The 23,618-nt window shown below is 33.1% G+C and overlaps 1 protein-coding gene across 1 annotated transcript; it reads right to left on the reverse strand.

The window, feature by feature from the left end:
• Positions 1–12,057: 12,057 nt before the first annotated feature.
• Positions 12,058–14,499, reverse strand: LOC133204749 (pancreatic secretory granule membrane major glycoprotein GP2-like). Its single transcript, XM_061340491.1, has 4 exons — positions 14,486–14,499; positions 13,465–14,103; positions 13,093–13,343; positions 12,058–12,432 (listed from the first exon to the last, which is right to left on the reverse strand). Exons 1-4 carry the CDS (start codon positions 14,497–14,499, stop codon positions 12,287–12,289), a joined length of 1,050 nt encoding a protein of 349 aa, XP_061196475.1. The 3' UTR covers positions 12,058–12,286.
• Positions 14,500–23,618: the final 9,119 nt, after the last annotated feature.

Genomic DNA, 23,618 nt, shown 5'->3' on the forward strand with positions numbered 1-23,618 from the left:
AAAAGTCACCGACATCGCAAAAAAAAAATATTAAGCGTTCATTTGGGTCTAAACTTCAAATTTTATTACCAAAAAATCATTTGCAGACATTTTAAAAGTTATCCTGAATGTTTAAAACGTAAAAACCTTCTTCACTTCAACAGTTGTTTACAATTTTTACCGCCATGATTGAATGTAAGGTCAGGCTAATAACAGGAAATAGCCAGCATTATGGGGTTCTACTATTATCAGAAAAGAAGTTCTTTAAACTTAATTATTTTAAAAACAATTTTATAAATCCAAATGAAATCAGATGAAGCAATTCCAAGAAAATAAATAATAAAAGGTGTGACTAATATCAGTAATGTTCCCATTTGTATACATGCATGTATTTATTTTTTTTTAATGAAGAATCATACAGAAATTTAACTCTTATTTTCAATTTTACTGAGAGAAAATAAAGAATTAGAATACTTTGTCATTAAACAAAATTAATCTACTGAAAAAATTATTTTGCTTATTTATATATATTACTGACTTTATTTACTTATTAAACTCTGAATAGAAGAAGGATACAAATATTGTTTTTGTGATTATGCTTTAACATGTTAATGAATCTCTTATTTTATTTGAAAAGGTAAAAAACCCGATTTTAGCCGAATATCAATCCATTACATATCAATCTAGTATTTCCGATTACAACCGATTATCGATTATGATTTTTCTTTGATTATTCATCAATACCAGTGACTTCGTTATAACCGAGTTTTACTGTATGTATCTTAGTGTAGTCTACTTGTGTGCCAAGTTATAATGAAATCAGACCAAAACTGTAGGAGGAGTAGCATTTTGAAAGTATTTCACAGAAATTTCTATTTTTAGTAACCATGGCAACACCATTCACAAAATCAAAATCCAATACTGAGAATTATGTATCTTAGTGTAGTCTATTTGTGTGGCTAGTTATATTGAAATCGGACCAAAACTGTAGGAGGAGTAGTGTTTTGAATGTTTTTCACGGAAATTTCTACTTTAAGAAACCATGGCAACACTGTTCATCAGAATCAAAAACTGACATTCTAAATCGTCTCCAATCCAGTAGTCTACTTGTGTGCCAAGTTATATTGAAATCAGACCAAAACTGTAGGGAGAGTAGTGATTTAAGGGAATTTCACAGAAATTTATATTTTTAGTAACCATGGCAACACTGTCCAACAAAATCAAAAACTGATGGACTGAATAATGTATCTTTAATGTTGTATACTTGGGTGCCCAGTTATATTGAAATCAAACCAAAACTGTAGGAGGAGTAGAGTTTTAAAGGAATTTCACGGAAATTTCTATTTTTAGTAACCATGGCGACACCACTCTACAAAATCAAAAACTGATGCACTATGTAATGTATCTTAGTGTAGTCTACTTGTGTGCCGAGTTATATTGAAATCAGACCAAAATTGAAGGAGGAGTAGCGTTTTGAAAAATTGTTTACAGACAGACGGACGACGGACACCTTCCTATCGCATAAGCTCTTCTGGTCTCTAACCAGTAGACTGTATGAAACAAACGCCTGTGATACTTACCCTTTTCTTCGAAATATTTATGCAAAACATTAACAGCTGTTTTCTCTTGTCTAGTTAGTTCTTTGTTTCCATGGTTTCTGGTTTCTAGTAGATTGTCCAACAAAGCTTTTCCAAGAGGAAACACATCCAAAAATTTGAGGGCTTCAAAACCAATTCCGCGAGTACATCGAATAAGCCTTGATCCACACGAAGCTTTTGAGAAAGGAAAACTAGCGTTTCCATTAAATACTTTTTTTATAACCAAGTTCTAAGAATCGAAATGACAAAATGTGGACATTGTCAAGAAAAAACTTTATACCATCAGTGGCTTGTTTAGAAGTCATTTTGATTACTGATTAGGGTAAGTCAGGGTAATTTCGACCACCGTTTAATTTCGACCACAGGAACACAATACTACACGAAGATCTACGGAAATGTTGAGACATGTTTAATTTATTCGGAATTATAGAAAACTATTCTTCAAATTGTGTGTCCTAGTGTAATTATTCATCGCAAATATGGCTTGATCAGTGATATAAATAATATTTTTACTATTATTTATGTCTCCAGTTTGACGTTCGAAGTCCCTGTCTTCAATGCGCTTGATTTATCAAGGAAATGCAAGAGAGACAACTCGTACAACCTCTTTTTAAGTTTAACCTTGTTCAACAGTCTACAGCATGAATTAAATTAAAATTGTTTTATTTTTTCTTGGAATATCTTTAAGTTGCAGAATTGTACAAATTTATCTTGGATTTCTCTCAAAATGCACAAGAAACGTCCATTTGATTTTGGTCGAAATTACCCCTACTGATTTTAAGGACGCGGGGTAAATTCGACCACTTATTCAGAAATATGTGTAAGCTGTTTAATGCAATGCAGAGTTAGATCTTCAAAAAAAAAATGATTATACTGTATATGTACAATATTATCTACCTATAACCTTTTATATTTAAAAAAAAATATGTCAGATTAATTAACATATGCATATCTAGCTATATACTAGTATATTGTCCGGGCCGTTCACGAGGGTGCATCACTGATCGACGTGCGAGAGAACACGGAGTCGGCACTGGCTATGAAATAGCACATGGCGAGAGCAATCCAAAAGTTTCCAAACCAGTCAAATTAACAAAATAGAGGATGCAGGCAATATTAATTGTATGTAAAAAAAAAAATAAGGTTTTTGTAATTTTTTTTTTCATTATTACGAATGCCTAAACTTTGACGGATAAGACTGGGGCTATCGAAAAACCAACGAACCAGTCGTATTAAGATCGTATCACACAGTCCAGGTACACAAATCCAAATAGTATCCAAAATATCAGAACAACACCCAAAAGAGCCACAAGTATCTTGAAACAAAGAAACAAAAAACAAAACAATAAAAAAAAAAAAACACTATGATGTTACACGTTATTAATGATTTGTTTGAGTTTGGTTTTTTTTTCGGGGGGGGGGGGATTTCAGAGGACTTTGCTTTTGTAAATCTTTATTTAATTGACTTGATCGAATTTCTCAGGATTTATCTCTTTTCAGAATTTAAAAAAACACGTAAAATACGTAATACAACGATTTCCAATTGAATGTGTAAATGGTAAAAATTAATGAAGAAAAATATACGCAATTCTAATGCTATGCTCAAACCTTATACATATATATACAATCTGAATGATTGTGTTGTGAAAAGACGATATTAAATAAAATCACTTTTGGGTTTTACATATTAAAAATCGTATCAAAGAAATTATTTGTGGAATCTGAGAAAATTTCATCTATTTGCATAATTATATATATCACAATTTTAAAATATAGAGTTGGCGAATTAAAAGCAGAATTTAGAATAAGGAATAAGAATTAAGACGTCAATAAGACAGCATTAAAAAGCTTAAGTAACCCAACCCATTTCTTTACTGTATGGATACTAGTACTTATCCATTTTAATCTTTTTATTGAGAGAGATAGAGATAGATACACGTATTTTCTAAATAAGGCAATATAGTTTCTCGGACGGGACCATAAATTTTGAATAAAGTGCGACAGGTAAAGTTTACTTGCATTGCAAGAGTTATCTTTCTTTTTGATGTTTGTTGTGGTCGAAATTACCCCGAGGCCGGTCGAAATTAACCCACGCAATATGCTTACTTGTTTTTAAACCAATTCATTATTCTTTATGCATGTTTAACTCCTAAAGCAGAAAAATATGAAGAAAAAATCAATCTCAATCACTTTGAATCTTTTTTAAACTAGTACATTTGAAAACAGTCGTGTTTTGTGGATTGAAAGCCACAAATCAGCATAAGTGGTCGAAATTACCCCACTCTACCCTACTGACCGTCCTGACGTTTCGCGCCAGAACCAGGACAGTCCGGTAACGGGTGGGTTCGCCCCAATTACATATGTTCGCTCTGAGTGGTTTCGCCTCCCTTATACCTGTAACGTACATGTAGCTGTAAAGTGTCCCAAGATTTTTATCCAAAGTACATTACGAACATAGAACCAAACTAAATTAACACCAAATTGTACGGTGGCTGGTATAGGACATGGTATGAGAATTTTTTTTATTAATTCGTGGCCACGAAATAAAAATTCGTGAGAACGGAATAAAAATTCGTGGCCACGAAATAAAGTTGTGCTACATAATGCCATTTTTAGCTTCTTCTGTTTTATGTCATTCAAGATGAACGAACTTATATATAATTATAATTCAATTGGAATGAGCCAACGGGATATTTGTGTAATGCATGGCCGTAGGAACCGGGGGGGGGGGGCACGGGGCGCTTTTTGGTTAGAATGTCATTTTGGATGAAGTATCATTGAACTGCCTTAAACTCCAGAACAGTCAATTGAATCGGCTTGAATAATTTGTTTTAATTTTGGGCACAGAGCAAAAGAGAGAGCTTTTTTTTTTTTTTTTTTTTTTTTTTTTTTTTACATCTAGACTATGTTCATAATGCATGTATCACCGAGCAAAATTAACATTTTTGAAATAAATAACTCTTTAAATATATTTTACAAAATTTGGACATTTATCTGTTAAATTCTCTATCTATTATCATTGTGTGTCTATTATTTAGTTGATTGAATCTCATTCTCTTTGAAACAGGATTAAGACATTCCAATTGACTTTAAGTGACGTGTCAAAAGAATTGATACTCGTTAGGTGTAAATGCCTCGGGACCTGTTAATCTAATATCAATAACTTTGTTTATATAATTATTTAGCAATGTCTTTTATGTCCATTCCATCAAAGAAACACACCTGTCCATCAATTAACTCAGCTAGTGTCATAATTCAATTATTGTTTACTCTCTATCTCACAAAAAGCTATGTCCATTATACCCTCTTTAGTTTGGAGGCCCGATGCTCTACCGGCCACATCCAACTCGGTTCAGACGTGTAAGCTAGTTGTTGAAATTCATGTTGATTGTTATTTACCATCGTCTATAAAAAATTCGGAAACCTGATTTACCAGTTCTTGGACTTAATATTGGAAGACCATAGGGAATACGGCACCTTCTCTCATTTACGTTGTGTTACGGCCCACAGCGCCGCTACTGTATTACCCGCCAACATTCCTTTTTCCCCGTTTACGCTAAAACAATGGATATAGTCCAGGAATTACTTTTATAACTTTATAACCAAAATCTAACTGGTTATACATGTACCAATTCTCAGCTGCTTCTAATATATATACAAATTAAATATACGGGTATTTATAATGATGTTCATCAGTGCGGGCCAGTTACAATAATCTAACTGTGTCTGTGTGTCATGGGACAGACTCTCACTTGGTCCATAGCAAATTATCATTTTAACACTATATGCACATATAATTGTGAAATAAAAATTCGTGGTCACGAATTTTATTTCGTTCCCACGAAGTTTATTTCGTGGCCACGAATTAATAAAAAAAATTCTTATACCATGTCCTATACAAGCCACCGTAAAATTAATTTATATATTAATAAAAAATAATTTTGAAAAAGTAACCTATTCTAGATTTGCAATAATATAATTTTCTGAGGGTTTTTTTTTTTTAATAGGCTTCTAATATGAAATGAACTGAAAAATACGTTCAAAGCCTTTTTATGACTTACATGTACAGGTTCGGTTTTATGATTTAAATCGGAATCATGATGAGAGTATATACGAAACAAACTCCGAAACCGCTATAATTGCTTCAACTTATGAGCATAACAAAGAAAGGTATGCAATCACATACAACAGCTAAACTGCACTGATATAAGTATCCCAAGGAGTACGAAACCTACGATCCTTATCCAGATCTGTGAGGCACGTTGCAACGCATATAAAAGGGGGTGGGGTGGAGGTAAGGAGAAAACTTGAATTTTTTTTTTTAAATAAATACAAAACAACGAAAATGTCCCACATCGAAAATTCTTTTCATTGAGAAAGTGGGTAGGGGTGGGGGTCGATTCTTTCGTTTTCTCTCCTTTTTTAAAATGAATTAGACTATTGGAAATAATTAGATCTACTGTAACAAAAAGAAGCACTCAGTATGTAACTGTCTATGCGAGGGTGGGGGTTAAAGGTGGGGTAGGGATAGGGGGTTTGAATGAAAAAAATTAAATTCAATGCTAAATCGGCAACATATCTACACTATACTGAAAACACAGGGCTGGTACTAGGGTCTGCTGATATATGGAATTGTTTTGAATGCATCTCAATGAAATAAATAGAGTGTTCCAAGGAACGCATGTGTCGCATGAATAATTAAATTGAAATTTTTAGAAATAACAATTTATTATTTTATTAATACGTGTTTGCAACAATCCTCCAAAAGAGATTTGAGTCTGTCTTTATGTCAGTCTACTAGCCTGGCGACCGTTTCACTAACAAATCGTAGATCGTAAACGTACGATTACGTTTACGGTTATTTTACGTGAACGTATAGGACCGTTTCACAAAACATGTCGTAGACGTAGAACTTCCAATAAGCGGAGTCTGACTGAGGAGGTGTATTTGTACGGAGGAGGTGTATTTGTTGAAGAGAAAGAGAGAGAAGGAAAAAAGAACGAAAGAAAGGAAAAGATCATTACTCAGTTAAAAAAAAAATACCATGTATTTTTCTCAGTCTTCAAAAAGAAATAAAAGGACATTTAATTAATGAAAAATCGTTTACTAAAAAAAGTATATCTATATTTATACTATGAATAAAATTAAATAAAAGTTCCTTTTTAACCAGGATCAAATTATATGTATCAATTATCTAAATTTATTCTTGCAGTTTATGTCTTATACAATGTAATTAACAAAGTATGTAGTCCACGATGGAGCATAACGTTCCATTTTAGTTCAAGCTAAAATTGCTATGACATACTCGTATATATCTAAACATTTGAAAACAACGTTTATTTCCGAATGTTTAGACGATCTTCGGCCTTGCTTCATTTTTCTGTTCAAAAAACTAATAATTATTAAACTCGGTATGTTTATTTATTTTATTTTACTTTCATCATTTAATTATTTTTTTTAATTATTTATTTATTTATTTTAAATATTGCCGATACTCCCATAGTAAAAATAAATGACTTCTATCATGGACGAATATACTTAGTATATAGATCCCTGCCTATATTAATATGTATCATTTCGATATTTATTCTGCTTCAGCCACTTCTCAGAGAGCAACTGCCTTACTCGCTATATTCTTTGGACTGTATATTCCATTATGAAACACAAATCTCTACGGAAAGGTGTTAGCAAACTATTTATCGCTCAATATCGCGCAATATCCCATGCAAATCTTCACACTCGGAATACATGCTATACCCTGTGGCAAGATAAATTATTGTCACAAGTTCCAAGTTATGAACAAAATTTGTAAATTGACTGAGAATTAACTGAGAATTTTCTTTCTTATTCCAAATTGTACAAATTTTATCGTTTCAATTTTTTCTCATTTCTATACAGTCTTCTCGAGTCATCTGAAACTTTCTTGTGACATTCATTAATTTTCATTAGCGTCTCTGAATCATTCTTATCTACCATAAGTCTTTTTTTTCTTGGCAGGAAACTTGCCATATAATTGCCACTAGAGCCAGTACTTGTAGAACAGCGTCTATTATTGCTATAATCATAGTATTAATAGAAAAACGGGAAGTCTCTGTCGAGACTGTAGCTCTACTGGTTTGTACTTATAACAAAGGAAGAGAAAAGTAGCACTTGGACTTGAAACTTTGCAACAGCAATAAATAAATGATAATCCTTGTTTTACTCTTTTTTTTTGTTGCAGGATGAAATGAAATCAGACTAAAACTGTAGAAGGAGTAGCCTTTTAAAAGAATTTTAAAGAAATTTTGATTTTTTAGCTACCATGGTAACATCATTCATTTAAATCAAACAACGATAAAGACAATTGTGTATCTTTGTGTAGTCTACTTGCATGTCACGTTATATTAAAATCAGACCAAACTGTAGGCGAAGTAGGCGAAAGTATATCAAAGAAATTTCAATTTTTTTGTAACCATGGCAACACTTCGCCAAAAATGGATATACAGAATTATGAATCTCAGTGTAATCTACTTGTGTGCCAAGTTATATTGAAATCAGACTAAAAATGTAGGAGGAGTAGCGTTTTGAAGGTATTGCACAGAAATTCCTATTTTTAGTAACCATGGCAACACCGTATATCTAAATCAAAAACTCATACACAGAATTATGTCTCTTAGTGTAGTCTACTTGTGTGCCAAGTTATATTGAAATCAGATCAAAACTGTAGGAGGAGTAGCATTTTGAATGTATTTCACAGAATTTTCTATTTTTAGAAACCATGGCAACACCGTTCACTGAAATCAAAAACCGATAAGTGCCAAGTTATATTGAAATCAGACCAAAACTGTAGAAAGAGTAGCATTTTGCATGTATTTCAGAGAAATTTCTATTTTTAGAAACCATGGCAACACAGTTCACCAAAATCAAAAACCGATATACAAAATTATGTATCTTAGTATAGTTTATTTGTGTGCCAAGTTATACTGAAATCAGACCAAAACTGTAGGAGGAGTAGCATTTTGAAAAATTGTTTACAGACAGACAGATGGACGGACACCTGACTATCGCATAAGCTCTTCTGGTCTCTGACCAGTAGAGCTAAAAACTAACTTAAAAAAAAGCTACAGTCAGTTTTAAAAAGAGGAATAAGAATCGGCGGTTACATTCAACAGCTGCTGTTTTCCCTATCATAGTATCAACTTCAATCAGCAGCATCATAAGTACAGCAGATTGTAATATTTAGTGCTGAAACTCACGCACTGTAAATTATCATATTATATTTCTAACACGTATTAACTCTCACCTCATTTGTGTATTATTTAAATATTCTAAACATTTTTTCTTGGACTCAAAAAAAAAAAAAAATAAATAAATAAAATAAAATAAAATAAATGAATAAATACTTAAAAGAATTATGACCTTATGACATTAAGGTTTATCGAATTTTTTTTCTGTCGTTTCGTAATTAACCAAAAATATTTATTATCATTATTTTGAGATTTCTAAACTAGTTTCAAAATGTGTCAGAAAAAAACACACCAAAAATTGGGATATCAGCAGTTTAACAGATTTCCATATAGGGCTATGAGGGCTATGTGGGAAATACATCGTGCTATCCAGTGGAATCTTGTATAATTGTCTGGTAATGTACATGTACTTCAATTCTTGTGAGGAAACTTGCTAATAGAGAAAACATACTGAAGTCAAAATTTAGATTTTGAATATATTAGATTTAATTTAACAAACATGTTTTAAAATTGCAAGTTTGTCTGATATTCAAGTACAATTTTCAGAATTTTTTCATACAGTGTAGCTTATATTAATTTTAATCTGTTCTCAGTTTATGATCTTGAGACCTAGAAAAAATAACGTATTACCGCTTCTTTGGCAGAATTATGGTTAAGGTATAACTTTAAAAATGGAAGGGGGTTGAAACATGTAGCAATTGAAACATTTGTTAATTTGTTCGTCCCATCACAGAGAAATTAATTAAGTCTGTAATATCATTAGTGGTTTAAATAGTGTACACTTTTAATCAATGCTAGGGAGAAGGCGTTCTAAGTTTTAAGAATTTGTGCCCATCCCTTTAATTGTTTATATACAATACCTATTTATTTATAATTACAATAAAATATGTTCGAATCAAATGATCAATGTCCTAGTCTAAACACAAATAACATGTAAACGCCCAGTTAATGAAAAATTGAAAGAAAAAAAGCATTTGGTATTCATTTATTCTTTAATAATTATTTTTTGTTTCGAAATAAGCTGCTGGTATTGTTAGACCTGAAACAAAAAAACACAGTAAGTATAAATTTATTTCAAAAATTGAAATACAAAAAACTTTTATATCATCTCCCTATATAATATATATATTATATTATTAATATATCAATATTATATAATAAGAATATAATATACGATGATAATTGATAACTATATATTATTACCTTGCAATTTTCTTTACAAATTAGCTGCTGTTTCCGGGTACATTTTCCATTTTGACATACTTTCTTGTTAACTTTTCGACATTTTGTCCAACATTTACGCTTGGGTTTTCCACCAGCACAGCCTGGTTTACACTTCTTTTTACTTTTAGTGGTACACTTTCCCCGGTAGCAAACTCGTCGGAATTTGGTGCGGCATATTGGTGTGCAGTCATTGTTGATGTTTGCGATTACTGGGTTTTTGAGCGATTTCTTTAACTCTCTTTCAAACTTTTGGCAATCTCTGCAGTACGCATAGAATTTCCTAATGCAATCCCAACGTGCGTCTGCTTTCCTACAAAGAGGTATCGGGTCATCTGCACATTTTTTACGACAATCATCAATTTTCTTCAGTGTCCCTGCTTCATTGTTTTGGCAGTACACTTGCCCTAGAGTCACCACTAGAGCCAGTACCGATAAAATAATATTTCCAGTTCCAAAAAACATGGTACAAATAGACAAGCAAACTCTCTCAAAAACTAGGTTCAGAGACAAAAAGGGTATATATATGTGTACTTAAATTCAACAGCTGTTGATCTCCCTACCAGTGTCAGTTTTCCTCGATAATGCTATATGTACTACGGATATCGAATGCGATTCATAATATTTTAAGAGTTTTTTTTTCCGTAAAACTCACGCATTTTGGTCACGCAACAAGGGAACAAGATAGATAGTTTCAATACTTTAATCATTTTTGTATCATTCAAATATTGAAATTTTTTTTCCTTTGATTGAATTAAAAAAATAATTTATACCGCTTATATAATTATATTGTGAGCAAGATATGAATTTGATGTCATAAAAAAATATGCGAATTGTGAGAAGAGAAAACAAGGACCTCTGAAAGCAGAGGTGGGATCAGGTGCCATGCAAAAGTAAGCATCCCCTGTCGACTGATCATACCCGCCGTGTGTCCCTTTTCATGATCAGGAAACGGAAAAAATGAATGAAAATAATAGCCTAACAATTTGTAAGAAAAAATACGTTTAATATTCTCGACCTAACAACAGGTTGTATTTGCAAACAATGTCATTGCATCGAAATTTGCGAAATTTTGACTCTAAACGAGATTGTTGATATTCTTGGATCATCAACTTTTTTGTCAATAACCTGCATTTTGCGTATCGATTCAACTGAGAGACATAAACTCCATATTAAATACAGGAAGATGATAAAAAATTTGAAGTCATCACGTTCATCACAAAGTTTAGTTGTTAGTTTGCCATAAATTTCTGTCTCTAGTAAAATATCCAAATACGAAGCAGATATATATCGAATCAATGTAGCAATGAAAATGGATATTGTAAATTGATGAAATGTCGTCGAAATTTCTGTACGAGTTAAAGACCACCAGAAGGGACTTTTTAGTTTCGGGTAGGAGATTTTGAATGTATTAATTCTGCTTTAATATAAAAACAGGTCTGCTAATAACGGTGTTAAACAAGTAACCATGATAGAGAATCCAACAGATTGTTGGAAAACCCGGTTTCCGAAGACTACATGTACTTAAATATTGTCAGTGATGTACATTCGTTCATTATTTTGTCGATTTATCTACAAAACGATATACATCACCAGCTAGTAAAAATTAAGATTTGCATATCAACAGCATTGCATCCCCTTTAATGATTGACTGATTGATTGTGTGTTGTTTTATGTCCAGTTCGAGAATTTTTCACTCATGCAGAGACGTCACCATATACCGCTGAAGGGCTTCAAATTTAGATCTTTACTCGGCACCCAGGGCCATTGAGCAGCGAGGGTTCTTTATCGTGCCAACGCCTACATTGACACGGGGCCTCGGTTTTTTCCGAAAGACCCGCAACTTTCACTCCAAAGTGCCGAGCGCTTGGCGAAGGAACAGTTGCTGCCTATTTTTTATCGACTTAGATCAGTCGCGGCCGTGATTCGAAAACACTACTTTATATATATATATATATATATATATATATATATATATATATATATATATATATATATATATATATATATATATATATATATCAACAAATAGATATTTAGGATCATTTTAATATTGACAATTTTGGAAACTATTCGGGTATCTTCCAAAGATAACATTTTACTTATTAGAATTTTTCAAGAATATTAGCATTCAATACATTATATAATCCTTCTATGCTTTATCTTACATACGGTAATTATGTACATTCACTTTATGAGAAAGCTTATCATTGCAACGCTCAAGCATCTCTAACATTTTCAATCAATTTTGCTAAACAACTTTTAAGAGTCAATTTTGCCCAAGCTTTTGTCACTGACAACTACAGTTCTTTTCTTTCGCCATTCCTTTGTGGCAATCACCATGGCTATTACTGCAAAAGCGACAGACACTCCTGCAATGATGTTTGCGATCAGATTTGAAGAAGGAGCTGAAAATGTAGAACAAAATAAAAATTGGTAATTGACACTCTTTGCTACATACAACGTGTTTTAACTGTATACTTAACAGCCGTAATGTGATAGAACTTGTATATTATTCTTGTACAATCTGTTTAAAACCAAAATACAAAAGTTATCTTCATCACGAAAGGAAATATACTACCCGACATAGAAGTTTGTGCACCAGTACTATAGTAATTGAATTATTATAATAGACCGCTATTCTCTGGTCAAAAATTTTCGTCTTGCTCTTTGAATTTTGAAGACAACAATCTGATAAGGTCACCAGCTTGCGAAAACAAGAGACAACAAGACAGCGAGAATAAAGCGGCGATAACACGAGAATGCGCGAGCGACAACGCAAGGGAACAAGAGACAATGCATGGGGATCTTAATTGATTTCTCTCAATCGCGTTGTGGTCCTCTAGAATTATCTCGCGCTCTCGCCCAAAATGCGCGAATGCAAGCAGGTCTCTCAGTACATCATACATTTGTCCTATATCTTCTACATTATCACCCAATCTGATTAATATCGAAGACAAGAATTTTGAACTCGGGCTTTGACATTTTCAACATGTGTTCAAATGACTTGCTTAATTGTTACATATGTATTTATAGACGCTGTGACACTGATATGGTTTAGAACTTACCACTTTCTACAGAAAGCACCAAAGGACCCATAGACAGCAAGTGGGAGGGGCCAGAGCTGACGTCACGCTTCGTTCGATCGCTGGATGAACAATCGGGGTTACATTGAGAGGAATTCGCCAGGCACACGGAAGCCTGACAGTGGATGTAGACAATGTTAGATTGACTAGACGTAAACTCGAATGCCCTCAAACTGAACCTTGCCTCAAGGGCTGAGGAAGGAAGAAGATGAACAAAGTTGACTTTTGGGCATCTACAATTAAAGTATTGAAAAGGTTTTAGTAATTATACATTTTCATTAGTGAGATCTGGGGTTGCCTTCTTTTCTATTTATTTTTTTCTCTAAATTAGAGACTTTGGATTAGGTGACTTACCCATTTTCAATTAATTTTATAAACATATTATCATATGGCGTGGGAGTTTTTGTTGCTATGCATGTGTCAAGGTGTATTCCGAGATCAGCAGAGCCAAAGTTTTGCAGTTCAACTTTTATAAAGGTATCGGAGTTCAGTTCTAGTTTCGGAATAGTAGAGTTGTCAAGAGCATGACTAAACTGATCTGTTTCAAACTGTCGCATATCTATATCCAGATGTCCAAATCGCTTTTCATAAACTCGCACCTGCTGTTTAACGGGCTTATATGATGATAACGCCATTTCCTTCCTGGGATATATACATTTTACCGGAATCGTGTATGGCTTGGTTCCAAAGTCCAACAAATGATCTGTTGTTGAGAGAGGGTTAGCTCTGATTTCGTTTTCAAAAATAACATTGTCTGCCGTGAGGCTAACCGTTGTTCCACATTCTCCATGTTTCACGGTAGATACGTAATGGGTACTGTTGCTGGCAATGTTGCAGTTTGGATCTAACCAGGTAACTTTTGATGCCACCGGGAGGAGATTTTTAGGAAGGAATATTTCTATATTTTCAGCATTGCATGAAATATCAGAGCGTTCCTTTGTCTCTGTGACATTGTCTACAATAGAATACAAAATAAGAATTTGGAGAGCACGACTTTTTTTTAAAACAGATCAATTAATTGCATATGCTGTAACATCAATTGCATAAAATATAAGCTATTTCTGTTAGTGCAACAAAAGATTATGCAGGCAGAGAAAGCATGCAAGAGTATCGCGACAGTCTGGGATAACGTCTCTCCCCACGGTATCTTCTTCTTTGTCTTGATTCTTTCTTCTTAAAAAAAGGCGCGAAAATAAGTTTCACTTCGATGATTGCTGTTGCTAGTCAATAACGCATCATTCCTGGTGAAGAAAATGTAATTTGATTATTTGAAAATAGTTGTGAAAAAAATTGATATATATATTTTTATAGTGAAACTGTAGTAAAAATCCATGGTATAGGTAACTTATGAATTAAAATTAAATCCAAGATAAACAAACAAGTTCCCATTTGATACACTTAGCGCTTTCGCCGTGCGGCTCCTTACACTGTGAAGAGCCGCACGGCGAAAGCGCTAAGTGTATCTGGATTTATATATATATATATATATATATATATATATATATATATATATATATATATATATATATATATAAAAATTTATCTCATTTAAATGTGTATCAATTTATCCATAAATGTATATTTTTTTAAAAGAATAATAAAATGCCACTCATCTTGCATTAGTTGATCAAAGGGCAAAGGGACTATTTCACCCTACAATCAATTCAATATTTCGATAGTTTAAAACATACAGATACAGACTAAAACAAATCGAACAACAAACAAAAAAATATATACTGATATTCTTAAAAAACTGTCTTGAAAGAAGAGGGTTGGCTTACCAGAGTTAGTGTACTCTCTTTTTAAGTCATTCCTGTTTCACACTTATTCTTGTAGATATAATCTATTGTCAGTCTTCAACTTAACCACTTCCATATACCAAATTTCATGTCGCAGGTATTGAGATTCGCTGTTCCACATTCCCATGTGATGATACGGTCGGTATCTATTCACGATAATTTGCCCCGAAACACCTTTGTGGCTTATATAATGTTGCTGACTACCCAAGTGCATGAGCAGTGAATAGTTTCTCCGCGGTCAAAATGCGCAGTAAACAGATTTTTTGCGATCCTTGACCCTTTCCTGTCTTATGAGGACTTGTATTTCCGAAAATCATCACTTGACCTCAAATCTAGCACAATATAGGCAAATACCGACGTCAAATTACGAACTGCTTATTTTACGTGTTTCTAGAGCTGTAAAAATATAAGAATTTTGGGAGGATATTAAAACCTAAATTTTATTTTGAATATCCAGGCCCGTAGGAAGCAGTTTCAGTTTGGAAGGGGAGAAAAAAAAAAACATCTGACCTGAGGGGGGCAGAATCGTAAATTGACTTTGTTTTCTATGGTATAGTATATACTCACAAAATTATAAGGGGCACGCCCCCCCCCCCTTCTTATGGGCCTGATATTAAGGTTCCAGTTGCTCTGTTTATTTCATTTTAATTGTAAAATAAACTTAATATACAAAAATTTAGATCAAGTTTTTTCCATCGATTACGCCTCGACTTTAGTGAGATTGGACGACTTCGACCAAAATTCTACGGAAGCTCTTTCCTTAGTTTCTTTACAAATCATCATTTTGAAATTACAAATATTCAATTTGAAATTACAAATTATTAGCAAGTTGTAATTACAAATTATCAGTTTGCAATTGCAAATTATATTAGTAAAATATGAATTTTACAGTACGAATTACTATATATAAACTTGATATCAGAATGTTTGCATATAGCGATTTAGTGTTACCCTTTTCCTTCCGTCATTACATCATTCTGTCTTTCTGTCATAGTTTTCCAGACTTTTTTTTAGCTGTGAGCTGATTTTTGGTTTTTGTCTTTATATTGATGAGTTACAGATCAAGTTCAAGTCTCATGACGATTGACCCATTTTCACAAAAGTTATTGCCCCTAGACTTTGAAAATTTCTAATTATTTACTGTTTTCCGGACTTCTCTTTTCTTCAAAATTTATTTATTTATTTATTTAATATTATCATTTTTTTTTATTTATTTATAATTTTTTTTGGCTATGCATTATAGATGATCAGACGGTTTTTAGTGTATACTTATAATATTAATGATTTACCTATCACACTTCAGTTTCCTGCTGATGGCCCCATTCTCACCAGAATTCTGACTCTTAGAATTCGAAAATTTCTATATAAGTTTCATCATTTTTCTAGTTTTTGTCTGATAAGCTTGTAAATAATGAATTTCTTAGTGTTAACCTCTATTATGATAATTTACAGACTCACTTTCATGTATATATATTGACTTATTTAGTCCTTGGACTTGCAAAAAAATACATGTATATTCAAGTCAGTCGGACTCCTTACTTTTTATTCGATAGACATTAATTTTATTGACCAATGATGAAATAAATTGTTTTTATCAATAATAAAAAGTGTGTATTATGAACAGTATTACAAAGACTAAACGTCCTCTAAAATTCTTGAATGGACAGAGTTGCAGTGTACATTTTAAACGTCATGTAAAATAACGATATTACAATGATAAAGATTTTAAAGAACTAAGTACGTTACGTATTATTCGAAGGCCCACAATTTTTCGTATTTTGATATACAAGTTTGCAAAAATATAACTACTATGTACATGTAGAAGAAGATTGGTAGTTTTGATATATGCATAACAAAATTTCGCAAGTACGTTGATTAGAGGTATTCACGGGATTTAAACATCCGTTCTTTCCGGAAATTGCTATTTTTTCCACTATTTTTACAACAAATTCCCAAAATTGAAGTAGTGCACACCCCTCGAGCAAAATAAAACATATATATTTGAAAATAATTTGATAAAAGACAAGCAAAAATAATAGTAAGAATTTGCTCGAGGAATGTGCAGTTTGTTAATTTTGACATTTCATGACTATTTCCGGTGGCGGATACCAAGTTAGTCGAGAGGCAAGTTCTTATCTAGGAGCAATAATAATGGTGTATTTCGTGTAATAATGTTAAAGAAATAAATTTATCATTGATTAACCATATTTATATTGCTCATACAAATATATTTGTCATGAAAATAGCATAAAAACTAAAAAAATGTTTTATAGAATTGAGAAATTACGGTATCTTTTTAAACAACCAAGCCTTACACTTGATAAATGTTGCCAACAAGAAGGGAAGAGATCAATTTATTATACTAAAGCAATAAAATAAGAATGTTCAGCTGATAAGTGAAATCACTAAAAGTATTATTGCAGAAAAGAAAATGCTTAAATCCTAGCCTTTATATCATCTTGCTACTGAAACGGCCTAGTTGACGTCTGCATGTATGTAAATAAATTACGCAATAAACTCAAAGATGACGTCACAATAGGTCCCCTTGCAACACCTTTTTTTTGGAAAGGGGGGGGGGGGTAAATTCCCAATCTCTTGGATGCTCTTGGTCAGGACTGATCAGATTAACTAATATTCTGAAGTCTTATGTTTTCAGTCATTTATACAAGTGCACTGTTGATGTTTCAATATATTTTTAGATTTTATAATACACGCACAATATAAGCGTGTTGCATCTGCATCTGTATATTGTAGACATTGCCGTTAATATTATGCAAAGCAATATAAAAAACAAAGGCTCATATTTCACCTAGTAAAAGAGCCACAGCGCATTTGATAGGTATTTTCGCCTACTCTACTAGTGATTCCTTAAATCCATTGTTTAATCAAAATTTTGTCATACAATCTTAGTTTATACATGCGTAAAACCATACCACACATTAATGATATTTCAATAATAATAGTTTCCTCATATGATAAATATGAAAATTATCCAGTTTGTATGGAGTATATAGTAAATATTGAGGTATCCACCTAAAGATGACAAACTGTTGTCAAAGACCACCCTTGACCAGAAAAAAAAAACTTTTGAAGGATTTTATTCGGATATGACTGCACTTCTAATTTTGGTTAAAAGGTGGTCTTCATATTGAAAATGATGAAAATATATATTCAATCTTTCTTCTCATATAATCGTAAGATTTAGCAATCTGTCTTAAATTTATTCATTCAAAGTCATTGACTTCGTTGGCGCAATGGTATGATTGCTGGAATGTAAATATGGTGATAGCGAGTTCGTCCCACATTTTTCCATTTATGCTTTCTTAAATTTGTTTTTCTTTGTGTATCTTTTCTACGTTTTTCTTTATTACGTTTTATGATATACATAAGTTCAGAAAGTTATAATATACACAATATAAACTTTGAAAGTAGCTCGGGAAAAAACAGTCCTAAACTATTTTATTAAAGTTTGCAAATTCATAGCTACTTGTTTTATTTTTATTGATTTTATAAATCTTTTGTCTCAGAATTTGAGTACTGAACAAATTAAATGATTGTCATTTGACATACATGCAACTACGAAAATATAACACTCGTCCTCAAATCATATTACATAGTTTGATCTTGAATTGAAAAGGTATATCTATAAATAGAATCAGGTGATTTCCTTTTAAATTCTTGAGTCAGCCGTGTCGTCTGAGAGGCAGCTATGGCTCTTTATTTTTAACCCGTATATTCTACTTAAGATCATTCCACATATACCAGAGTTGTAATTTCTTATCTGTCGAGGATCCAGTGAAGTTAAAAGAAGACTGGAATGAGAAAGCGACAGAAAGGTCCAAAAAAGAATTTCGGACAAAAAAAAAATAAAAAGCTGTATTGGATGATGGGTTCATTTTTCACAATGTTACCTGTCTAGAAAACTCTTTCACCCCATTATGGCAGTGTAAGTGTTTCACACAATATAAGTACTGTGGAACAAAATTATCTGTCATTGTGGACAAGTCTGAAAACAAGTTATTTATCAGGCACGAAGAATCGGGGACGCAGGGCCCCTTCCCACTTTTTTCCGAACTTTGAAAATGTTCTTTGAAAGACTACCCCCCCCCCCCCCTATTTGCTGTAGCATAGGTAAAGTTTAGGAATTTAGTGTATTGGGGGAAAATTGGTTGTGAAAAAAAAACATGAAAAAAGTTTGAACCTACCGTGACACGGGGCCTCGGTTTTTAGGTCTCATCCGAAAGACCCGCAACTTTCACTTCAAAGTGCCGAGCGCTTGACGAAGGAACAGTTGCTACCTATTTTTTATCGACTTAGGTCGGTCGCAGCCGTGATTTGAACACACGACCTTCCGATCACGGCGCGAGAGCTCTACCTGAAATGGATTGAAAGTGCCTATAATCATTCTCTCCATGGGTTTGGTATCAAAGGATCACAATACTTACTTAAAGATAGGCTCTCATATTGAGCAAAACTTCAAGCAACAAAGTCGAAACTTCATGCAACAGTAGTTATTTATAATTATATTTACGTATTTAAAAAAAAAGATCGTAAAAGTGTTCTTCAAAAAAGTAAATGTTTATACATGTTTATTTTTATTTTATTTTATTTATTTATTTATTTATTTATTTATTTATTTTTTTTTTTTTTTTTTTTTTTGAGAAGCTATACTAAGTTGGTGAAAAAAGCCTTAATAAGTTGCTAAAGAAAATTCGATAGAAGGTTGCCCATGCCAACTATCCAAGAGAAGTGCTACAGCTTGTTTGGGGGGGGGGGGGGTACTTGATTCGTGCATTTGAGAAGAACCATCTGGAGACATATAAAATTATTAATCGAATGACAGTACTTTTTCAGTTTTTTTTTTTTAATTTGGAAACTTTTTTCAGATGACAAGACAGAAACGTTTTAAACACACTTTGCTTAGATAAATTCGTGAATGGCGTCGCGAGAATGGGCTGGGGAATTTGCCCTTTCAATGTTATCTATTAATTAAAATTTCAAATACTTTTCGAAAATATCTTTAATGCTTTCTCATAAACTTTTATAGGGAATCTGACATTTATAAAATAGTGTTAAAGTCTTAATGCAATCTTAAAAACAAACCAAGTAATTCGCATAAAAAATAGTCTAGCTTTTAAAAATCAAACTCTTGCTTGAATTAGAATAATCGGACACTTATAATAAACGTACTATTAAATATACGTTACGCATTTCTCTCTCACTCTGCCCCCCCCCCCTCTCTCTCGTTTTAAAATCATATAAATTAATCTTTTATTTGTACGTATATTGTCGGACCCCAAAACCAAACTGTTTGTCTCACTCTGGGGCCGTTATTTATCCGTTCGATGGGTCAACAAAACGCATTTTGCCCGAGAACCTAGTCAATAAATGTTTTGTTATACCTTTGTATATTGTGCAGGCTTCCATGATGTAAATTAAATCACACTGCGGTTAAAATTGGTCAATTTTGTCACTGTCGAACACCAACGATTGCAAATGAAATTTAGCTGATCCCGCCCACAATTTTAACGTAAGCGGTCCAATTTCTCATCGACAGGTCAAATATCTTACTCCGCGGCCAAACATCGATTTTTTTTTATGACCGCTCAGTACAACATTAGGAATGCGTATAGATTTATATAGAAACCAATTTTAAAGGTATATATATAACAAAATTTTGTGTTGTACTCTGGAAATCTTCAGAATAAACTCTGAAATATTGTAGGAAGCAAATGTCAAAAGCGATTTGTGCATATGTGTATAAATGATAGAGGCTGTATTCGAATGATTAAAATTCTGTATCAGACAAGGGCGGTCTGTGAGAAAACGGATTATCTGTAAAAATCTGAACAGAAACTTTGAGTTGCTAAAGTCATGGAAAGAGAGAGGCGCTTCACAGTTGCTGATCTTGTAAATGCACAGTTACGCGGTAAAATAAAAAAGAAATAAAACATGGACAAACAAAATTGAATTCTACTGGTACGATTGTTAGCAATATAAAATAAAATTGATGGAGAAACGTTTTTAATAAGTGGCTATTGGACCAAACTGAGTGAAATGTAAAGGGAGATTTTTTTTTTTTTGAAAACACCATGACGCAATGTTTTTTGACGTTTTAATGTAGCTCCAGGGATACCAAACATGTTGATTTTAAAAATTAAGTAAATTGATTTCTGTTAAATCGAATGGAATGAAACTTCAAATAAATATTTTATATGAGAAAATGTGTTCTTTTTTAATATTTCTTGAAAGTAATATAACAAACTTTCCAACAACCCTCGTATTTGCGTAGCGTCGCTAGGTTGACGTCATAACGTCATAGTGTTATTTTCCAAAGAAACTATCTATATTCAGATAGCGTTGTAGGAAAATTGAGTTGAGATAATTACAAAAATTAAGCTGAATTAAAAAGATGACATCTTAGGCATGTTTCAAAAATATCTTCATCAGATTTGGGGACAGGGCCGATTTTGGTCCATAACGTACTTTCTTCTTTCTTTTTTTTTCATACCCCTACTTAAAAAACGCTGGGGGGGGGGGGGGAGAGGGGTAGGAGAGTATATGGTGAAGAGGGTGTCCGTCCGTTATACTTAGGGGTTAGGGGTAGCCATCAATTATCCGCAACTCGATCCTCTTACACAACTGAATGCAATTTAATGAAACTTTCACAGTCTTTCTTACGTAGTGGCATTGTGACCTCCTATTTAATGTTTCGACCAGGCACATATTTGGGGTTTCCCAGAGCAAAATATGGACACTGTCATTCTTTTTATAATATTTGGGAGTGTTCATCCCTTATCCGCAACTCCTCCTACACTACTGAATAAAATTTAAGGAGACTTTCACAAAATCGTATTACATAGTGCATAATAGTATTTTATCTTTCGATCGGACAGATATTTGGGGTTTCCCATAACAAAAACATGGACGTTACCATTCTTGGTATATCTGAGGTCATCACTTATACGCAACACCTCTTTCACCACTGAATGCAATTTAAGGAAATTTTTACTGATTCTTTATTACATAGTGCCATTTTGCACCTCTTACGTTACGTTTCCATCGAAAAGATATTTGGGTTTCTCATAGCAAAACATGGACACTGCTTTTCTTTATTTAACACTGATGGTACCCATCTCTTATCCGCAACTCCTCCTATACCACTGAATAAAATTTGATGAGGCTTCCACAGAATCTTTATTACATACTGCCACTCTGCACCTCCTATTTTATGTTCTGATCGGACAGATATTTGGGGTTTCCCGTAGCAAACATGGACTTTGCCATTGTACTCGATAAAGGAAGTACCCATGCATTTTGTTAACGTAACTCCTCCTGAGCGAAATTCAATCATTATGGAACTTTCACAGAATCTCATTTACACACTGCCAAGAGATGTCATTTTACTCCTATGGGAGAGTGGTGTATCATTTTGTGAGCTCTGTGCTTACAGTACCTCTAGTTTATTTTTACAAAGTTAACAGAATCGATACTAGTTAAGTACTGCAGTGCTCTTTTACCATTTTCATGCAACTAAAGTACAGTGTATATCGTGGTATCGGCAACTGATTCGATAAAACACAAGCAGTAACATTTTGTTTCATTTTATCCACAATGCATTGCTATTTTCACATCCTTGGACTTTCAAGTAAAAGTATTTTAAAATTTGAACGTCCAAAGGGGCATTCGCGTCATATTGACATTAAGTTTATATTCCTATATTCAAATATTTAAAACCTCGTTGCTGAGGAGGCATTTGTGTCAGATCGACACAACAAATTTTCCTACATACGTAAGAAAAAAATGTAAAACTTTGATCTCCTTATTGCGGCCCATGCTATCCCAGGGCGGGAATTTATCATCTTCACTAAGTCGGGAAGGGAAGCTTTTCTGGTTCTTGAAAAGATTTTTTTTTCCAATACATTCTATCCCCAATAGTGGCCTTGCCTTAACCCCATGATTTTAACAAATTTAAATCTACACTACGTAAAAAAGCTTTCAAATGAGTTTCATTTTTGTCTGGCCCAGTGGTTTTTGAGGAGGAATCTTTTTAAAGAAACCCATTTACTCTAGCCTTTTTTGATTACCCCACCCATTTCTTTCAAGAGGTTGTGGTCCTTCATTTGAATAAACTTGAATCCCATTTACCAAAGGGATACTCTGTGCCAAATTTGGTTGAAATTTGATCTGTGGCTCTGCAGAATACAAGGTTAACAACCAGACAGACAGATGGGGCCTTTATCTCAGGTGTGCTGAAAATTAATCAACAAACAGAAATGTGTATCTTGATTTAGCCCTCTGTGATCAGAATTTTAAAAGAAATTAACAGGTTATTTAATTTTTATCAATTACTCCATCATTTACTGGTCCTTGAATTGTAGAGCTAATAAAGATAGAATTCCTGACCTAGAACATAGAGATAAACAATTTGATTTCAACCAATAGTTGGTAAATGATTTTAAAAGACTGTGTGACATTTCCGGCCAGAAAACTTTCTGTAAGAAATTCAAAATTGCAATAAATACCATAGGGCACCTCAAATTGCTAACATGAAAGAAAGAAACAAGTCATTCACTTGAATGTGGGTAGATATTAAGGTTAAAAGTAATCCTGTTGAAGTTGTTTAACACATGATGCTTTCAACACCAGACATGAGAATTTTTGTGACTGAACATCTAAGCATGTTATTCCTATTCAGTGCTTTAATAG

Source organism: Saccostrea echinata, unplaced genomic scaffold (genome assembly GCF_033153115.1).
Source record: "Saccostrea echinata isolate AGI-Se365-2 ecotype Australia unplaced genomic scaffold, CSIRO_AGI_Sech_v1 ptg000054l, whole genome shotgun sequence".
Taxonomy (NCBI): Eukaryota; Metazoa; Mollusca; class Bivalvia; order Ostreida; family Ostreidae; genus Saccostrea; species Saccostrea echinata.